Source organism: Gossypium raimondii, chromosome 7 (genome assembly GCF_025698545.1).
Source record: "Gossypium raimondii isolate GPD5lz chromosome 7, ASM2569854v1, whole genome shotgun sequence".
NCBI classification, from domain to species: domain Eukaryota; kingdom Viridiplantae; phylum Streptophyta; class Magnoliopsida; order Malvales; family Malvaceae; genus Gossypium; species Gossypium raimondii.
The window spans coordinates 4,517,442-4,540,253 of NC_068571.1; the positions used below are offsets into that span (position 1 = coordinate 4,517,442).

Sequence of the window (22,812 nt, forward strand, 5' to 3'; positions counted from 1 at the left end):
CTTGTCGGCGACCTTAAACCAAGGCATGTACTTCAAATAGGTCGTTGTGTTTGATGTGAAAAAAGGTTCGCAAATGGGTTAGAAATCCATCCTATGATCCCAAATATCGATATAGTCCTTGTGGAAATCTCGCCAATTTTCGCCGATTTTTCCCCGCAGATTAAGCTTGTGCAGTGCTTCGATGTCTTGCAGTGGTGATGGAAATTTTTTTGTCTCCACCTGAATTGTCGTATCACTCGAACTGATTCATGCATCCCCACTATCGCGTAAACTATCAATGGCACATTCGTATCCCACATACTCTGAATGGCTAAAAATTTGGGCAAGACACATTCTATGATATCCGGATCGACGTATGACATCCATTCAAACTGTAGTGCACAATTATAAATTTTATCATCTATAAAATTTTAAATTCCTAGTTATTGTGTAATTATTATAGATTTGAAAAAAAAATTCAACAACTAACATTGGCTTCCAAGCGTTGATCTAACAACAGCTAGATATCTTCGAGTTGCTCTAGTAGTCCACATAATTCAGCCCATGGTTCCACCTACTCAAACAATATGTTAATTCAAACATATGATAAATAAACAACATTTACTATGGTAACTATATATTATTATCAAATGAATTTTATCTTGTCACCAATGGGAATGTATAAAGGTCATGCACCCGGGGATGTAAAAAAGGTAGCCGCCACCATGCCTATGACTGTAGCAGGAGTAGACAACCACTGATTGACATCTTATCTGGCTCCATAGCCCGACACAACTCCTGTACAACGTGGCCAACATAGATGATCATCAACTCAGTTGTATGCATGTTTTGAAGTCGATTAGGTGTAGTAGTCACCTTATGTGTACCAAAATTTAAGATTTATCGAGCATTAAAATGCCCCAGATTAACTTCAGGATGAATGCTTGAGCAAATTGTTCTTTGACAACATCGGTCGCGTTCGGAGAAAAGTCTTTGAAATTATCTTCCAACCATTTCATATATATTCGGCCACCTTAAAACTTCCTCGGCACCTTCCCCAAAAATGCCTCACAAAAGTCTTCTTTATTGGGAACGACCACTAAACCCATAACAAATGGCCTATCCACCAATAAACCAAGTTGCAAAGTTACGTTATCGAGCGTGATTGTACACCCACCGAATGGAAGATGGAATATATGTATCTCGAGTTTCCATCTTTCTACCAACACGCTGATAAGTGTAGGATCCAATTTGTATCCCCCAAGCATTCGAGACACATGTAAAAATCTCGTATATTGCAAGTAATCACGAATTTCAGTATCTGGGCTTTTTGGCAAATTGTGTATGAGCCCTTCCAAAACACGATCATCCACTTATATATATCAACAAAATAAAATAATTTTAAAAATTAAAAAACTTTAAAATTAACTTAATTGAAAATAACAAAATTAAAATTTTTTCCTTATCATTACCTATTGAGTGACAAAAATGTGTTTATTGTCAAAACGAATCAGTAAACTTGTCATTTGTGAAAATTTAATCAAAATAAATAATATATAAAATAATAAAATAAAACTATAATATTTTTAACTAAATGTATTGGAAAATTTTAAATAAAACTTGAAAAATTGAGAGATTTGAGAGAATTGAAAGTCTAGAGAGAATAGAGAAAGTTAAATTTGACTGAAAAGAATGAAAAATGACTTATATTTATATCTCTTAAAAAAATTATAGTTGCCTCGTTGAAATTTTAACAGTTAGAAAATGATGGTTCGAGAAAAATACTTCCAACTCTCTCCAAAATTGACCAATTCTCTTAAATTTTGAAAAAAAATATCATATTTGACCAATAAAAGAAAAAAAATATATTTGGCTAATTTAGCGAAATAATAGTGATGAGAAAAAACCTATTTTGACCTCCGTATCTAATCCCTCGACCTATAAAATTGGCGCATAAGTCATAACAGTCAATTTCTCCAAGTTCACTGCTCAGTCTTCACGTCAAAACAGAAAACCCTCCAACAAAAACACTGTTCCCTCCTATGGCGGCCCAACCCAGACGAGGCGGAATTTCCCTACCCGAGAGGTCATCCGCCTCCAAACCCCATTCCAACATTCTCCACAGGATCACTTCTTCCCCCATTGTTTCCCGTGGTAAGCAAGCGGCCTCTGACGCTGCTTTCGTCTCCAAGAAACTCCTCCGTAGCACCGGCAAAGCCGCTTGGATCGCCGGAACTACCTTCTTGATCTTATTTGTCCCTTTGATCATTGAGATGGACCGCGAGCAGCAGTTCAATGAACTCGAGCTCCAGCAAGCTAGTCTCCTCGGTGCCCCACCCACTGCACCTGCACGCTCTTGAGTAACCGGGTCTGTGTCATATCAGGTCAGAGGAGCTTGTTGTTTATCAAATTTTATGGTTGTCCTAGTTTAGTGAAACTTCTAGATTCAGTCTTAGGATTTTTTTCCTTTTAATTTGAGTTTAAGTTTTTTACTTGTCGGAATGTTGTTACTGGACTTTGTTTTATCGATTGAGTTTATTCGTATGAATTTTTAAGTGAAACTGAACATTGTTGTGATAAAGTAAAATTGGTGAAACTAAATGATCGTGGAATGATTTTTTTTTTTTAATGTTTCATTGCATATAATGATCTCGGAATTCATTGGGATACCATTGATGAAGTGTTCTAGTTTGTATGTTTTTTGTAAATGAAATTTCATAGTTCTAAGGAGTAAGGACTCTGTTTTATGGTTGTATATGTACCAAACATATAAGAAAATGCATTTACCTCATCGCTTTGCATTGAATCTGTGTTTATGGATTATGTTGTAACCATAGATAGATATGTGAAGAGTTCATGCTTTTGTTTGGGATCGCCCCTCCCCCACTACCAGGCAAGTCATGGGGATGGGGTGAACGCCCTTGCAATGGGCCAAACATTGGGGTTTGTTTACCATTAGCATTGGTGATGAATATTTTGGAATCAGGAGGTGTAGAAAGGTTAAGTACTAGAAGATTTGAGTTGTTTTTTACTAGGACGACCTTCATGACATATTGCAAAGCATATTGGATGATATAAGTTCTCGAGGGACTGTAGTTGTTAGATTCATAGTTTGAACAATTATTCTAGGAGGGTTTGAGGCTGTTTCTTTTATAATTGCTACGGTGGTTGAATCTGTTAGATCAAAAAGCTTGGCATCTGATATCAGAGGCAAGGATGAGAATTGAGAAGAATGTGGTCTGGATCAATCTTAGGTCTCTGATTCCTTTTTTCTAATAACTTTTTGTTCAAAAGTTGGGTTGTAGGAAAGAGAGTACTGTAAGATTTTCTGATAAGACTCTTGCACTACAACTGCACTGCTTGATCTTTGCTCTATAGAGATCAGGATTAGGAAACAAATTACATATTCTCCAGAAGATAAGAGTAATATTCTTCTCTTTAATAAGCTAAATCCCACCGCCAAGGATGAGGCATTGCAGCAGTGCTTCGTATTGTTAGATTTCCTTTTGCATCAACCTGAATGAAGTGAAAATATTTGGTACATGGCTTTTCATCATTCTTTTGGTGGTTTCAGTTGCAGCCATGTGAAAATGCAATTTTGCAGATTAAATGCTTAGAGTTAGAGGTGTAAATGATTTGAGAGTACTTTGTCCTTCACAACAGTTATATTACGATCCTTACACTAGCCCTCTTGGATGGTGCTATACCATGTTAATTATCCAATAAGGGGGCAAACAAAGTAGCGGTCTAGAGAAAGAAACTCATAAGCTCTTGTTTTCTGTTCATTGCCGAAGGATATGTTAGTTAGCTTCCCTGCAACAAGAAGAGAGGCACACCGCATTCTAATGAAGCAATGGGTAGCCATAGGAGCAGCAGCATCTGCAAACTAAGGGTGGGTTTGGATGGGCGGTGTGTTTACCTGCGGTTAGTGTAAAAACAGCGGTGGCAGTGAGATTAGATACTATAGCGATATTGTAGCGTGAGGCAAAAAGTAAGCTAAACGTACCGCATCGCACCCAATCGCCCATCCAAACCCATCCTAAGTTGAATGGTCCGAGTATTGTGAAATGTAAGAAGGTAAAGAAACAAGCAAAGAATCAGTTAGACACCGACGGTTAGGAACTAGAATTTTCTTTGTATACATAGCCAAGACTTAGAGAATTTGGTAATGTGATCTCAGCTTAGGTCATTCGACAAACTTCATCATAAATATCCTGGTCGGTGGAGAATTAGAGAGGTCGGGCCCTAGAGCAGACTTGTGGATATGGTTTTCTCTGCTTTTAAGATTGGCGTTGGATATCTTGTTGAACTCGACGGCATTGATGAGCCCTGAGGTAGGACAAAACAACTTTGACCCTGATGCACTAGGTGTAGGTGACAGCGTTGAATGATCAGTGAAAGTGGTGGTGGCCCTCTGAGACAAGAGAACCAGAAAACCAACCGTGCCCAGCCCCTGATAAATTTTTAGGACAAAGACTAACACAGTCTTTAGTACATAACAATAATGATAGAACAGGTAGTTGGGACTTGGATGCTAAATAGTTATTGCCTTAACAGTGATGCATTATGTTTTTTATGATTGATTCTCACCCACATACTTAATTCACTCGATTAGGTGGCTAAAACCAGTCAAAGAATAAAGCTTCCGTACCATTGTATTTGCAAAGTACTCAGCAAAATTAACAAGATTGTAAAATTGCATTACCCATTGTTCATGTTATATATACATATGTACATATATACACATACGTGGAGTGACAAAAGACTGATTCAATCTTTGAATAACCCTATCCCTTATATTTGAAAGTCAAAAAGGTTAGTATTTAACTGTGGGGAAGCTTCATATTTTTCCATGAAATTCTCACACTCCCAGCTTGTTTCTCTCAATACCCTGCACATAATCATGTGAGAAATTATATAGTTTCCAAAAAAAGAAAGGCGTGAGAGATGAGTGAATGTTTTAGACATTGTAACATAACCTTAATATTTACTTCTTCGTTTCTTAGACACTGATTTGAGAAACATAAGACAAACGATAATGAACCCCAAAGCTGCCACTCCTCCTACTGCGATTGCCACTGTCCTCTGAGCATGTTGCTTTGTCCCTGTCCCTGTCCCTGCCCCTGTCCCTGTCGCTACACCAATCAAAAAGCCCCAGCTCACCATATTCCATTTTATTCAAAGACAAAAATAGGGCTAGGCTAATAACATTAATCAAGGACAACAAGTGAACTCGTCCACTAGAGGCTTTCGTTAAAATAAAGTATTGAGTTGGAAGTTTCAACCCTCTTTATCCCTCTTTTATATATATATAAATGTGAGTTATTATTATAATACTCTAGATTAAATGTAGGATGAAAAATACATAAAAATGAAGGTTTTGGAAATTTGGAAATTCTATATTCAAGTTTAAAATATATGTTTGTCATTGTAAATAGTTAACAAGCAGTGAAACTAAAAGCATTTTGACAGTAACACAAAATCCCAAGGAAATGAAATGGAAATCCACCTGTCTTCTTCACACAAGGAGACCAGTATCTTTTTCTCTGGCTACAAATCCTTAATTACTTTTTAAGTCACCTACTTTATCTTTAAAGAAAAAAATAAAGCTGAGAGGTCCAGGTGGAGACTTGGCCCTAGAATTCAAGATTGAAAATGATCTTCATTCTTTCAACAACAGGTGAGAATACAAAAATATAATTAAAAAAGGACATATTAATGTGAAAGATAAATTATTTTTCCTTTTTTCCTTTTATCTACAGCTTTACCTGAAGGAGAGGATATGGTTGGAACTCCATTAGAATAGTAGCTATAACTAATATAGCACTTGTGCAGGTAAACCTGTCCTGAAACTGAGTCACCACAATCATCTTTAGCAGTCTCGAAAGCGCTTTTCACACAGTCCCCACAATCACTTGCAGCCAAATCACCTTCACACTGCCCCAAAACATAAACAGACTGATAATTTCCGGTGTAAAACAAGCTGCTCCCACCACCACCACCACCGCCACCACTTTTTACACCATTTTCCGCCATGTTGAAAGCGGCGTCTCTACTGCTCTCAAACTCGGTCCCTCTTGCCCGAGATGACCCACAAACCTTGTACAAAAACTCAGTCCCTGGAACCTGTTTGAACCCAACAACCTCGTACCTTAGGTAACATCCACTCAGCTGAACCCTGGCGGCAACAGCTGAACCACAAAGTTTATCACTCATTTCTGGGATCTTGCTCACACAGGTGTAACACTGGCTTGGTGTGAGGTCTCCCCTGCATTGGTAAAGGCCCATGATTGCATATGGATCCTCACCAGAGCTTGTGGTGGAGAATGTTTTCTGTGATGACTGTGAAACCAAAGTTGACATAAGGTTTTTCAGGTTCTGTAAGTAAACCCCTGATGGGTCTTGAAATTTCTGGTTTGCACAGCCCTTAAAGACCAAGTTGGTATCATCTGCAGCTATTGTAAAGAAAGTAAAAGACCCACCACCAAAGATTGTGACTGAAAACAATGAAACAAAGAGCAAAGAGAGGGACTTTCTGGGTAAACTCATTTCAGAGAACTGGATTGTTTTATTTTGACAAACATAAAAAAAGTATGGTTTGAACAGGGGTTTCTATAGGCCTTTCTAGATGTGTTTAGCTGCAAAAAGGAAAGAGACTATATATATATATATATATATATATGGTGTTATCAGCAAAGTTTCCGTCTGAGTTAATTCATGTCCAAATTTAATTAGAGTTCATTATGATTATTGTTGAGGGATATTTAACCGTTAAGAAAAGTCTTTGAAATATTGTTTGTAGGGTGACCAATATGACCTTCAACAATAGTAGGTATGGTCTAGGTTTTATCTCTTGGCTCCCTGGAGAGCCCTCAGGGGTTCGTGGAATAGAAGCGTCTCGGTTAGTAGAGAGAGTACGTACTTAAAAGACATATAGATAATTAATCGATGAAGTCGTGTGCGATGTGAATTGAACCACTAATCAAGGCGCTCCTACTCCGTGAACCCTCATGGCTCTTCATGGAGTTAGGAGACAAAACCCGAAACATCCCGAGCCCGAGACAATACCTATGATTATTGGAGGCTGTATAAATCGCTTGGCGAACGATACTTCAAAGACTTCCCCCACGGGGTTGATACCTCTCTACAATTATCAAATACGGAAAGACTAGTTTTATGTTTTGGTTGCTTTCCTGATTGTAATTTTGTTTCTTCATATTCAAGTTGTTAGCTTTAATTAAAGTTTGGAAGAACATAAATAAATAGTTAAATTGTGTTATTAGACCCTATATTTTGCATAAGTTGTAGGTTTAATATTTGTACTTTAATTTAGTCATTTTAGTCTTTGTACTTTTAGAATTAGAAAACTTTAATCCTAACCAAATGATAACTATTAAATTCATAAAGTTAAGTTCTATTATTTTAAATTTTGATGTGTCAAATATATTATCGTATGTGTAATGCTATATCTTTATTATTTGATGGGTCAAAAATTTGAAGTTCAAAAACATAGCTACTAAGAATGATTCAATTGGTGAACATGAATTAAATTTATAATTTTACGTAAAATACATGACTAATGGCATAATTTAACCAAACAAATTTATTTGTTACTATTGAGTTAGCACTAAAATTTCAAAATTCAAAAATATAAAAACTAAAATATCGTGAATCCAAAAAGTAATTAAACCTCTCATTAATGAAAACCATTTTTAATCATGTTGACTATTAAAATCAACGATTTGACAAAACGAGACGTGTGAAATGACTACTGTTAGCATCCACAAATTTAATCTTTTATTTTCAAATAAAATTTTATAAAATATTAAATTTTATTAAAGTTATTAAAATGATAAGAAATTATTAAAATATCATATATTATAAAAATTTAAAATTTAATGAAAGAGTAAAATCAAATAAGTCTTTAATAAGTTAAATATTTATTTCTTTACATATTAGAAAAAAAGTAGAAATTATTCCACACAAACTCTTTAAAACTAAGAGAATATTATTATCATAAAAACTCTTTAAAACTCACTGAAAATCCTATTATTTGTGCGCAAATAGAGTTTTAGCTAAGTGATAAAGTAAAGGTTTTACTAATACAAAAAGAGTTGGGCTATATAAGAAGTGCATTGGGAAAGTGTAACACCCCATACCTGACTCGATCGCCAGATCTGAGCTACAGGATATCACGTTCATTGTCGGAGCAACTACGATCGATTACAATTCAATCTAATAGTTAATACATATTATTAAGTCCAAAACATTATTATGACATGTTATACAATCATATACAAGCTTACAAAAGCTCTTTAGATAACTCGAGATCAAACAAGGACCAAATTATAAAATTTTCAAACTATCGGGTTGACGTCACGACTTTGGGGGTTCCAGGTCACAATGCAACTCACTGACCATTCCTCATTACAGCATTGAGGGCTTGACATCGTGACTTCACAAACTGATTCCAAAAGGTCCATATGGTACCAATTCAGGACACTTAAAACAAATGTATAAATGACTCATTTCAGCCATTTCAAATGTTATACCTATTCCATACATGCTAAATAAATCATATTTTTTTTATTCAAGTTGTCATTAATTATCCAAACTTCCAAAATGACAATTTACAATACAAAATCGACTCAAAATCTAGGTATGTCATTGTTAAAACAAAAGAAACTATACAAATATTGCTAAGTCGAGTATCGCGGTTTGGATGTTGGATCACTTCTTAAGTCTTCGAGATCTACTAAAGCTTGCGCCCAAAATAAACAAACTGTACGTTGAGCGATAAAACTTAGTGGCACTTTCATTATTCAAGTCAATATAACAATAGCATTAATCAAATGAACACAATCAATTCAAGTTCAACAATTAGCCAATTCACATTCCATTCACGCCAAAAGTTTCCATTAACATATGATATATGCATAGAACAATTTTGTATACCAATTCATTTGACACTTGCATTTAAACTTATCATATCATACCATTCAACAATATGGTACATATAGCTTCATTTCATAAGATCCAATCTCTTTTTTTTTTTTAATTCATCTCATTCTCAAATCTATTAATTTGTTCTATTTCCATATTGTCTTCTAGGCTCGTATAAACCAGTTCGCATGGTTTTTCACATGTTATCATTTTCCATGTTCCATATATATACAAAGTATAGCAAATTCATTCACATTTCATTTCAATTATCATATAACCAATTCATGTTTTTTAAACCCTATTAACCCAACATAGACTTAGGACGCATACACAAATATATTACTTTGTCATTTTGGGTTGCTCAACAATGATGACTACTAGAACATGTACATACTACCATTCCGGGTTGCCCAACAATGATGGCTTTCACAATATGTTTATTCTATCATCCTGGGTTGCTCGACAACGACGACTGCTAGAATATGTACATTTTACCACTTTGGGTTGTCTAACAACGATAGTTTCTAATCATTATACCGTATCCTATGGCATGCCAACTATATCCAATTCTGCTTGAACAAATAGTAGGGTAATTAATGTTTCAATTACATATTATAAACCAATTCACATATCATGACGTAACACCCCATACCCTGCCACACTCTATTACTCGACCCGATTGTCGGGTCCGAGCTTCAAGGTGCCACATTCGTTGCTAGAGCAACTACTATAAATTTACATTTGATTAAAAACCATTAAGCATTAAATATAAGTAACACATATGTATAAAACAATACATAATCATTTGTTGGTCTAATACAAGCTTACGAAAGCTCTTTTACTAACCCGAGGTATAACACCCCAAACCCGGTCTAAACGTTATGACCGAATTTGGCGATGTCACATTGTAACACCCCTTACCCGTATTCGACGCCAGAATAGGGTACGAGGCATTACTAGAAGACATACATTTGCGTACGTATTAAACCGAGTTACAAAATTTCATCCGAATTAAAACTTTCAAATTTTTAACGTGCTTTTATAATTCTTTATAACATATCCTCGAAATATTATATTCATAACAAATAGGGCCTACGAGACCCGATATTTACTCATGTAATTCAAAGCTTCGTTTCCATTTCATTCAATTCACAATTTCTCATGTTCACAATTCAAATCAATTTCTCAATCCAATATATATATTTCAATCATCTAAGAATATAATTCAAGTTACACGAATTTACCAGGCTAAATTGCAGAAATACCAAAATTTATGGACATTTTGGTAATTTTCTATTTTCCTCAATTTCCACCCAATCTTGATATAAATTAATTTTCATTAAATTTATTAATTTAAATAATAATACAATTCATTTCATGCAATTTGGTCACATTTTGACATTTTTACAAAATTACCCTTAAAATTTTACTTTTATTCAATTTAGTCCCTGAACCTAAAACATGTAAATTAGATATTTTAAAATAAACTCATATTAGCTGAATATTCACATATATTTTCCTCCTCCTCCACTCCATTCCACATCCTTGATATATACATAATACCACTATTAACTTGTTTACTCATAACAAGCTGTTCACTTGAGTCATAGTCACTAAATTTATTATATCTTAAGCTACAGATCTCCGAATTGAGATCAGAAAATTTTATCAAAAACTAGACTCACATATATTCTTACCATAAAATTTTCAGAATTTTTGGTTTAGCCAATAAGTACAATTTATTTTTTAAAGTTTCCCTTGTTTCACTATTTGACAGTCCCGACCCCTCTTCACTAAAAATTAATTATCTCTTTGTACAAAATTCAAATGATGTTTCTATTTGTTTCTATTTAAAATAGACTCATTAAGGATTTTAAACATATAAATTATAACCCATAATTATTTTTTTACAATTTTAATGATTTTTCCAAGTCAGAACATGGGAACCCGAATTCATTCTGACATTGTCTCACAAAATTTATTATACCTCATGATTTACAATTTCATTACTTACACCGTTTCTTCTATGAAAACTAGACTCAATAAGATTTATTTACATATTTTATTCATACTCTAATTCTATTTCCACAATTTATGGTGTTTTTTCAAGCTTAACCTACTGCTGCTGTCTAAAACTGTTTTAGTGCAAAATATTAATTACTAGGTGTATAACTCCCTTATTCCCTTTCTCTATAATATTTCTCATCACTTTCACTTATTTCTCTTCACTAATATATCAAGAACATAAGACATTATATAAGAAAACTCTACTATAACATTATTTCCATGCTTTTCAATAATATCAAACTTAAAATATATTGAAATCTTGATGTTCTTACCTTGTGCTATTGATTTCAATCTTTAACTTGATGTTCTCTCTCCTCCATCTTCTATTTCTTTAATCTAACTTGATATTCTAGCTCCCCATTGTCTCCTTGTTATTCTTCTCTCTTGGAAGCTATGGAAATTCTTTTGATTTCTAGGTAAAAATTGTAAATTTTTGGTAGAGGGACCAAATTGTAAAGAAAGCAAAAATTTATTTCTTATCATCTCTTCTCACGTTAGTTGCATGGAAATATGGTGGAATGGATGATTCTTCATCTTCCTTTTCTTATATATACTAAATAAAATACTAATAAAATAATAAATATCATTTAAAATCAAATTAAAATATTAATAAACTAATATTTATTTATTTATTTAATATAAAATATCTCCAACATAATCATTATCTTCTAGATTTCTCTCTTATAATTGACCATTTTCCTTTATAATCTTTAAAAATTTCATCCTTGAGTCATCACTTAATTTGGTAAAATTATGATTTAGTCCTTAAAATTCTTCACCTTTTCAATTTGGTCCTAATTCATCCATTTTCCTTAGTTTCTAGATTATTCCACCCTTAAAATATTTACACTATTGGTCCTTTAACTTTTTATTTACACTTTAATCCCTCAAATTTTGAGTATTTACTTTTGGGCAACAAAACTTTTCTCACTTTTGCGATTTAATCCTTTCTTGAATTAATATGTCATAATATAATTCCCAATGTTTCCATAACTCAAAATTTCCCTTTTTATCACTTTATTTCCTTATTTTACTATCAAGGATACCTAGTTTCTTACTGTAGTAATTTTCGGGGTATTACACGAGGTCAAAATAGGACCAAATTGTAAAGATTTCAAAACTTTGGGTTGATGTCGTAACGTTGGGGGTTCCTTATTGCAGTGCAACTCTCTGACTTAGGCTCTTTGTGACCTCGAGTGCACACCATTGCAATGTGAATCTTGAGTTGTTCCTCGTCGCGATGTTGGGGTTACGTCGTCGTGATGTGACATATTATTTCCATAAAAATCAACATGGTACAAGTTTGGGTGACCTGAAATCATATGTAACCATTTCCATACAACCAATTTAAAAACATACCAAATGCAACCAGGCCAAAATATACATATATGGTACTTCAAAATAACATCAAACTATTAAATTCTAGCTTTCACCATATACAAAACAAACCAAAAACTTAATCCAAGAGTACATTACAAACTTTGTTGAGTCGGAGAATCAATTTTTGGATGCTGGAACAACTTCTTGAATTCTTGAGGTTCACTTATATCTGTGCACGAAGAAAACAAACCTTTCGTTGAGCAATAAGGTTTAGTGGTTCATTTACAATTCAAGGTATATGTGTAACATAGCATTAACATTTTACTTAAGGCTAATACATAAAAAAATTGCACATAATATCAATCTAATATATGTGTTAACTATCAAGTTTCCCATCATCAATCAAAACATATAATCATGCTTATAGCAAATACTAAATAACTTATCCAATTTATACATCATGATTGACTAATTCTAATTTACTTATCAATATCCAACTATTCATCATATACTAATTCAAAATTTAGTCATGGGTCAAACATTCATTTAGGATTCTTTACAATATATCATTAACAATATACTAATCATGAACTATACTATACAATCCATTACTTTGCCATCACCTTATTTAGCTCATTTTTGGAGTCTATCAACTAATTTATGTTTGTTTCGGTGCCCAAGGCTCGATTTCGTTTGATTTTCATAATCATCAACATATTTCCCTTTATCTCAATTCACATATATACATATTTAGTTGAATAGCACCATATATTACCATATTCACATAATTTATCAATCTTACAATTTACAACTGCTATTAACCTGACTCGGACTCGGACGAATACTCAAATCATCCAACCAACACACCAAACTGGCACCAAAGTGCATCATTGGATAAACCAATGTAAGGTAATTGGCATGTAACATGCATAATGGCGTACAAAACGCATTTTGGTGCACAAAATGCATACTAGCACACAAAGTGCATCCCAGCGCACGGAGCATGTATCAGGCACACGAGGTGAATCTTGGCACATAAGTTGCATCTTAGCATATAAGCACATAATCTCATACACAATTCAATCTTATGACATGCCAACTATATCTGATACGACCCAAACAACTAACAGGGTACCAATATTCAATTCATTTACAATTTAGTACAATTACCATTTATCAATTATATTCACAATCACAACCCAATCAATTAACGTATCACATAAGCTTCATGTCATTCAATACATTTTCACCCAATCTCATAGCACATATCATATTCTGAGTAATTCATAATATTTTACAAATTATTCAATTTAGTCTCTCATTTCGGCAATTCACAATCAAACTCAATTTAATAGCTTTCATTATCACTAGGTACTCACCTTGATATTTCTAAATGCAATTAATATGAATATGCAATCAATTAATACGAGCCTAAATCATAAATGTACAAACCGTGGTCTCGTGTCACTCGTTGACAACTCTCACTTTTCCTTTCCCAAAATATATCATACAATAAATTTCCAATCAATTCATAACCAATTTCAATTTACACACATTTTACAATTTATTCAATTTAGTCCCTAAAATCAGGACAAACATTACTTTCAATATAAAGCTTCAAATTAAAATCTGATTTCACTTATATTCATTACAAACTCTTTACCTATTCCTCCCAAAATTTTATAATAATTTTGGATTTTATTCAATTTGGTCCCTAATGTACTAAACTAATAATTTAAATTTACAATTTAGTCATTTTCTTAAACTAAGCTTAATTTCTAACAATTTCACACCAATTCTCAACAATGGTAACTTTCAAAAACTTAAACATTTTTGTAATTAATACATGGGCTATGTAAATCAAGCTCTCATGATTCAATTTCCATAAGAATAAAAAAAAAGATAGAGACTTACTTGAATTAAAGACCAAAAGATTAAAACCTTAGCAATGGCATTTTCCTCTTTCTTTTCTCTTATGGTCGGTTGAAGGAGATGATGTTTTATCTCTCCATCCACCAAAGTTCACTTTTATACTAAGATTATAGTTTAATTAAACTTAATTAATCATATTTTTATCTTAATTAATCATACTTTTCTTAATTAATTATCTAACATCATTACTGTCCACTATAACATGTTTAATAATGGTTTATTAACTAGTTTGGCCCTTTCAATAATTGAAATTTAAGTCCCCAAGTCATTTCCTAATTAAAAACCTATAACGACTAAACTTTACAATTTAGTCCATACGCCATAATTAATTACAATTTTGGCTAAATTACTTATCCAAATTTTAGTTCATCTGTACACCAACTCCGTAAATATCCCTATTTAATATTTATGGACTTGATTTACAGAAACGAGGTCTCAAAATTGCATTTTTTTATACCACTAGAAACTGGGTCGTTACATACCCAACTCGATCGTCGGGTTTGAGCTATAGAATGCTACATTCATTGCCGGAGCAACAACGATCGATTACAAACAAATTTCATAAATTAATTATTAAATTAAAAGTATTACAAACCTAAAACACGATATATAATCATTTTTGGGTCATATACGAGCTTACGAAAGCTTAATACCATCCCAGGGTCAAACTAGGACTAAACTGAAAGTTTTCAAAATATTTCAGGTGGGTGTTGCGACTTCCAGGGTTTGGTTTCATGACATTGAAGACAGTAGCCAAGCTTCCTAACCTAAAGAGCAAATTGTAAAGTTTTCAAAATAAGATAGGACCGACGTCTTGACCTCAAATAGAGGACATTGCGACGTGGTAGCCTGATGTCATGACATTCAGGGTGTGAAGTCATGACATTGGTAGTAGACCCCTATGTCATTATTTTCCATTAACATTCACCTAGCATATGGCATTAAGAGGTTTTGTCACAATGCCCTAAATCATCCAATAAACACAATATACATGCATAATATACCATTTTCAAGCCATAAATGTCAATTTCATACATGACCAAAACCATTATAGTTATATCCATAACTTAGGTACATTTAGGTGACCATCTCAAAAGTTAGACCAAGAATTCCGAGGTACATGTCATTGATATAATGAAAAAGGCTATACAAACTTAGGTTGAGTTGATTTCTATCATCTGGGTGCTGACTTCACTTTTCCAGGGCTTCGAGAATACCTGTACATGTGTACGAAATAAACAAACCGCACACGGAGCGATAGGGCTCAATAGCACTTTCATGATCCAAGATATTATAGCATAAACATAGGTAATACATTTCAAGACAAATAGATGTGTATATGCACTCAATATCTAACCAAGTCATGGTCCAAAATGTCTACCATTCTTATCATCTTACAATGCATGAAAGCATATTTATGATCGTGTTAAAACAACTTATTCAACATTTCCATATCCTTGACCAACTTCATTTACTTGTCAATTATCAATCCATGAATATATATACCAATTCAGTGCCAATCATAAATCAAACACATACAACTATTTACCTTTATTAGTATGCTAACTAATGTCATGTTCAATTAACAACATTTACATTATTAACTACCTTTCAATGTCTTTTCTGGAGCTGATTGACTCATTCACAATTGTTTTGTCCCCTAAGTCTCTTTTTCAATTGATTTACACAATAGATTACTTGTTTTATCTATCACAATTCACATATGTACACAAATCATCTCATATCATCATGCCATTTCATTTATATATCATTTACCAAGTTAACCAATTATAAATCTCTATTAACGTGACTTGGACTAGGATGGATAAATGGATCATCCAACCAACATACCAAACTGGCACTGAAGTGCATCACCGGATAAACCAAAGTAGGGTAAACTGGCACGTAAAGTGCATATCGGCACACGAAGCGTATCCTAGTGCACAAAGTACATACTGGCACACATAGTACATCTTGGCACATGAAGTGTATCCTGGTGCATGTAGTGCATATCTGGCACATGAAGTGCATCCTAGGGCATAAGCGTATAATCCCGTACACAAACCAATCCTATAACATGCCAACTATATCTAACACAACCCAAATAACTAATAGGATATCAATATTCAATTTCACTTCACAATTCAATCCGTATTATATCTCATATCATTTTCGTAACCACAATCCCATTTCATAATCAAATACATATATTTCATATTATATAACACATTTCATTTCAATTTTTATACAACATATCACAATTCAAATATTTCATGCCATTTTATTCATTTTAGTCCTCTATATCAATATTCTATATCAAACCAAATTAAAACCATTCACAACATCACCATGTGCTCACCTTGACATACAATTATATAATTAACACATATATGCAAGCAATTAATCTATCTTGAATCATAAAAGTACAAATCGTGGTCTTACGTCATTTGTCAACAACTCTCGTTTTTTCCTTTCCTTCTCGAAGATTCCACGTCGACGTTAGCTACAAGTAGTCACAAAGCATATCACACAATCAATTACCAGCCAATTCATAGCCAAATATCAATTTATGAATATTTTGTAATTTATTCAATTTAGTCCCTAAAACCAAGATAAGCATAACTTTCAATCCAGAGCTTTAGATTAAAATCTGATTTCACATATATTCATTAGGGACCATCTACTTTCTATTTCTACAAGAATTTCATAATTTTTTTATTTTATTCAATTTAGTCCCTAATGTGCGGAATTAATAATTAATGGGTTAGCTTAAGTAAGCTTCCATGATAAAAAAATCTATAAAAATAAAAAAAAAGTCTAGGGACTTACTTGTAAAGATGATCGAATGTTAAAACTAGGTTTTTCAAGCTTTCCTCAATGGTGGAATGTAAGAAAGGTTGAAGAAGATGAGATTAATCATCTTTTTCTGCTAACTTTTCATATGTATAATATGATTCATTTTAATTAACTTAATCGTGCTTAATTAAGCTTTAATCTTTAATTAATTTAAACTAATGACATTTTGACATCACATCTCGCCATCATTGTAACACCCCAACACTCAGCCTAGGAGTTTAGACCAAATTTCGGAGGTCACATCGATCACCAAAGTGATCGTGGGAAATTTTAGTTTAACAAATCGAAAAATATTACAGTATTGCAGTTCCATAAAAACTCTAAGATATAAAATCCCGGTATTACAAAAACCTCAGTCCAAATAATGCTTACATGTATTTAATACAAAAGTTCATACCTCAGCTTTCAAAACAGTACTTAAACTAATTATTTAAAACACGTAACTTCGAGACCTCCGACGTGCCGAGTCCAACATCAAAATTCAGAAATGTACCTTCAAAGGGAAACACTAAGGGGGTGAGCTACATGAGCTTAGTGTGAGTTCAAAAGGTGACTAACAACAAAATTATAGAACAACAAACCAAACAGCAGTTCAAAAGCGGAATGCACTTACAGAGAAATACAAAACCAAAAGGTAAACACAGTACTAACCTCTCAATCGTACGTAACAATCAAGCACACCATATCATACAACCAGAACACTCAATTAGTAAACCCATTAACGGGTCGATACCAAAACACTCACCATCAAAAACAAATCAAACGTATCAGTACTGAAACACAACGACCTATAAACACTTAAACTTACAATCAGATAGTGAGACAGAATGTGGAAAATGAAATGCATCAATATGAACCCACCCATCTAGCCAAACACCTCTCCGTCCCTCAATCACACCCCAAAAGAGCTAATTAAGCTCATCCAACCAAACACACCACATAGGACCTTAAAAGGCCTATCCAACCCTACACACTACGTATGTGGACTAGGCCACTCAGATAATAATACGCAGCAAAGCTGACGTATATGCAGTACAGTGCATTGCGGTAAATCGTTGTATAGATATGTTGTAGTTAAACTATCAGATCAGATCAGATCAGAATTAGTCTACCTTCTCTTTACAACCAAACCCCAAATGTTTTATGCAAATGTATGTATACAGATAGGGGTACAAAATCAAAATACACAACTTTCAGACAATCATATGGACACAAAAGCCCACATTCAGTCAATTAATCACAGAATTCTCGTGCAGCCACAGAATGCGCACCACATACAAACACCCACACACCAATCAAACAGATTTAGAAATGCGTACACTCACTAACCCAGATTCAGAATTAATTTCATAATAACATCGAATAACACTCAAACGAGTTGCTTAAAAAAAGTTATAACTACGAAAACACAAAAGCCAAAGCCAAAACAAAGTCCCGACCACCCTTACTGAAACTTAGCTAAGAGTCAGAACATACAGAAACATAATCAAGCCTGAAATGGACACAGGTCAAAAATTAACGAGAAGGGGCCACACGGCCGTGTGAAAATACCTAGGCCGTATGGGGGGTCAACACGCCCTTGCGGAGGGGCACACACCCGAGTGGAAAGAGGCACATGGCCGTGTGCCCCCCCAGGCATGGTCGTGTGTCCAAAACATACACCCGTGTGGGATCCCTAAATCCCCAAATTAGCCACACAGTCCTGTGGCACCCAATCAACCAAACTCTAATTCTCAAATGCACACGCCCGTATGCCCAAGGGACACAGCCATGTGAAAATCGACTAATTTCCCTAAATCAGCCACATTGTCGTGTGACACCTAATCTTGCCCGGAAACCCTAATTCCTAATTCTACAAGGCCATGTGAATAGGCACACGCCCGTGTGGCCACCCATGTGGTCCCGAAACCACCTCGAAACATCCTGCAAATCATGAATTTACACACCAAACGCCCTCTAAGCTCTAACAGTTCAGAACCATGCCATAGGAAACCAAGTTTTACGCAACTTAAAAGCGAAACCTTCCACACATTCACCAATCCATTTAAAATATATCAAATTCCACATAATCGAAACAACAAATCACAAATGGAGTTGGAGAGTTTGAACTAACACCTGATTCGCGATCAAAGACGTCCAGACATCGACTCGACGACAAAAAAACTGAAGCTCTCCAGAAACCACAAACAACACCATTTTCGCAAAAGCAGAAAGGAAAACAAAACAAAACAAATAGATAAATAAATAAGAAAGGGGAACAAAGGAGAGGGAGAGGAGAACATGAAAAGAAAGAAAAGTTGTAACCAAAGTAAAAATAAAAATAATAAAAATAAAACAAAATAATTATTCTTAAACTTAAAACAAATTTGCTATTTAACAAAATAAAAATATTTCTCCAAAATGCACACACAAGGATTTGAGCACGCAACCCAGAGATACACTAACACACAAATAGCCACCAAACCAGCAAGCCCATTCTAACATCAAAATGTGCAACTAAACACAATAGCTCAACCTACACACTGTCCCTAACCACAAAGCTCAAAACTTCTAACCCCAAAATCCGGGGTGTTACAATCATCCATTTAGAATAGGTTTATTTTTCATCTTAGTCCCTTGGATAATTGTTATTTAAGTCCTCAAACCTTCTCCTAATTAAAAATCTATAGCAATTAAACTTTTACAATTTAGTCCTTGTACCTTAATTAACCACATTTTAAACTAAACTGCTTATCCAAAATTCAATTCAGCAACACACTAACTCCGTAAATATCTCTATTTAATATTTACAAACTCAGTTTAAGGAAATTAGGTCCCAAAATCGCATTTTTTGACACGATTAGAAACAGGGTCATTACACATGGTCTCATACCATTTTCATCATCAATTCACATCACATATCATTTAGCAATTCATATTATGTTCATTTCTACAATGCTTAGAACAATTCAATTCTTAGAATTCAATACTGAAACATAATTCGATTCATGAAACAAATAATGATCTTACCTCAATAGTTAGGCCTTGTTTAGTATTGCTTCAAAAAAACACATTTGGAAGAAAAGTTGTGCTAAACAAGCTGCTTTTGATTGAAATTTTTTACTTTTGAAAAGCACTTTTAAAAAGGAGAAGCTAAAATTTTTAGTTTTTCCTCTCCCAAAAACACTTTTGGTGCTTAATTACTTTTTCACCCCTCCAACAACATGGTACTTTCCTTTTTTTTATTGGTGCTTAATTGCAAATGTGTTAAAATCATTAATTAAAAATAAAAAAATATTTTTTAAAATAATACTAATGTGCTAATATCTAATTACAAATATTTAATGGTTATACTTAATTATTTAGAATATACTTTATATATTCTAATTAAATCTTATAAATAATTAATATTTATTACTTAAAATATTTAAAATTTATATTTCATATATTAAAATATTAACAACAAGTTATAATATATTATTTTTATATTCTTACTAAAATATAATAATATTAACTAATTTGAAAATTATTTAAATACATATTTGTTAATTGATAATACATTGTCTAAAATGGATGTTTTATTTCTTAAAAGTACTTTTTGACAACAATGCTAAACACTCAAATCTTAAACCAAACTTTTCAAAAGCACTTTTACACAATATTTTTTAAAAACACTTTTCAAAAGCAATACTAAACTAGCCCTTAGTATGCAACAATCATGCATGCATATATATATCGAACTCGAATCATGAAAGTACAAACTTCATTCTTGTCTACGACTCTCGTCTTTCCTTTCTCTCGCGACAGCCAGACATATTCTTTCCATCCACTTAAAAATATATATAGTTAGATTAAATAGTTAATTAAACTTAATTAATTATGATTACTTATTTAACTAATCTTATTTACTTTTCTTTAATTATAATTTTACTAAATAAATTAACACTATCATCATTCTCTATTAACTTTAAAAAAAATGATTTAATAACCATTTTGGCCCTTTAAATAATTGCTATCTAGATCTTTAAGCATTTTCTAAATTTAAATTTAATAGCGCTTAAAGTTTTACAATTTAGCCCTCGAACATTAATTAATTATTTTCTCGATTAAATTACTTAACTGAACTTCAATATATTTTCATACTAACTTCCTTAACCTTTATATATTATCCCTACGAACTTGATTTACAAATATGAAATTCCTAAATCACGTTTTGGACACTTCTAAAAATCGAATCGTTATAAAAAGTTAGGGCTACAACACTTGATTATGCTAAGGCGTGTATTAAATTGATTTTATTTTATTAAAATAATTATTATTTTAAAAAATGAGATTCAAATTATCATATTTTTCTACTATCAAAACTATTTAAAATAATATAAAATATTATATTAATAAAATTAAAATTAAGAAATAAATAAAATTTTAAACATAAACTTTTATATTCAATAATTATATTTATTAATTTACCAAATAAAATTTTAGTATAAATTCACTCATCAAATTTAATATTGAAAATTCAATAATTAATTTTAAAATTTCAATTTATCAAACTCACCTTAAATCTCCAAATAGTTATATATATCTAGCATTTTACTCAGCTCCTTAGCCTGGCAACCAAATTAACTAAGCTTGAGTTAAATTCAAAATCAGGTATCTGGTAGCCATCTAGACTCGCCAATCAAGAATTGTTAATCAATCGCTAATGAACAGGGCCGGCCCTGAGGCTGTTTTGAAGTGTAGCTGCCTAGGGCTCAAGATTAAAAGGAGCCCCAAAAAATTATTTTTTCAGTTTTTAATGTGGGAAAAAAACTCACACTAAAATAAATTAATTAAATGGTTAGGGCTTTCAATTCTTTGCCATAAATACTTCATTTTGGCTTCTCCAAGCCTCCTCTAATTCCTAAATTCCAACTCTTATCATTAAAGTTTAAAAAAAAATCAATTTTTCTCAAAAAATCAATCATTACTAGCATTCAACCTTCTTTATTTTCCTATAACCATGACAATGGAAGAAATTTTCTATAAATTAAATAGGGTCAATTTTGATTTGAGTAATACATCATTCATCCTCATTAGCATTGATCAATTGAAGTTATTAATTATTACTTTATATTTGAGAGACTGAAAGCCTCTCATCCATGATATGTCAGATTTACCATTATTGCAGGTATGCTTCTCCTCCTTATTCTTCTTTCTTGTAATCTTTTCATTCTTAATTTGATGATATTTTTGGGTTTTAACTAATAAAGTCATTAAGTCATCCTTATATTTAGCTTCTCCCCTAATTCCTTTTTGATGAACCATAGTACAATATACTACTGCATACCCTTTCTTTATTAGTTTATGCAATTGAATTTTTAATTGTTTTTGTTACTCATTTAATTTTTTAGTTGCATTTTACTCACAAATAATTGGATATTTTTAATTACAGTGTTTATTTGTAATTAATTATTTTAATTATATTTACATAATTTCAGTGACTCAATTTGACTTTTAGAATTAGCAATGTGAAAGCAAATATTCAACTTGGAATTCTTCTATCAGGTGTTATTGTTTTATTTTCTTGTGTTACTTGAGTATCTCCTTTATAAAAAGGAAAAGAGAAAACGTGTTGAAGAGTTAAAAAATCATAGTGATATGCTATTGATAAGTTTATTTTAAAAAAAGTTTTTAATGAAATTTTAGATCAATTAAATGAAATGATGACAATGAGAATGAGAATGATGAAATTAA

The 22,812-nt window shown here is 32.8% G+C and overlaps 2 protein-coding genes across 5 annotated transcripts; one reads left to right on the top strand and one right to left on the bottom strand.

Moving 5' to 3' along the window:
- Nucleotides 1–1,940: 1,940 nt before the first annotated feature.
- On the top strand, nt 1,941–2,580 carry LOC105766071 (mitochondrial import receptor subunit TOM9-2). The gene has a single exon (XM_012585383.2). The coding sequence runs from the start codon at nt 2,022–2,024 to the stop codon at nt 2,337–2,339; it is 318 nt and encodes a 105-aa protein (XP_012440837.1). The 5' UTR covers nt 1,941–2,021; the 3' UTR covers nt 2,340–2,580.
- A 2,078-nt stretch (nt 2,581–4,658) lies between these two features.
- LOC105766045 (plasmodesmata-located protein 1) lies at nt 4,659–6,758 on the bottom strand. Of its 4 annotated transcripts, none has more exons than XM_052633711.1 (3): nt 5,748–6,758; nt 4,971–5,114; nt 4,659–4,870 (listed from the first exon to the last, which is right to left on the bottom strand). In XM_052633711.1, the coding sequence occupies exons 1-3, from the start codon at nt 6,526–6,528 to the stop codon at nt 4,863–4,865; spliced, it is 933 nt and encodes a 310-aa protein (XP_052489671.1). In that variant the 5' UTR covers nt 6,529–6,758; the 3' UTR covers nt 4,659–4,862. The 4 variants fall into 4 exon arrangements, with proteins under 4 accessions (XP_052489671.1, XP_012440804.1, XP_012440798.1 ...); XM_012585350.2 differs by having other exon boundaries at nt 4,959–5,108; nt 5,748–6,757; XM_012585344.2 differs by having other exon boundaries at nt 4,959–5,114; nt 5,748–6,755.
- Nucleotides 6,759–22,812: the final 16,054 nt, after the last annotated feature.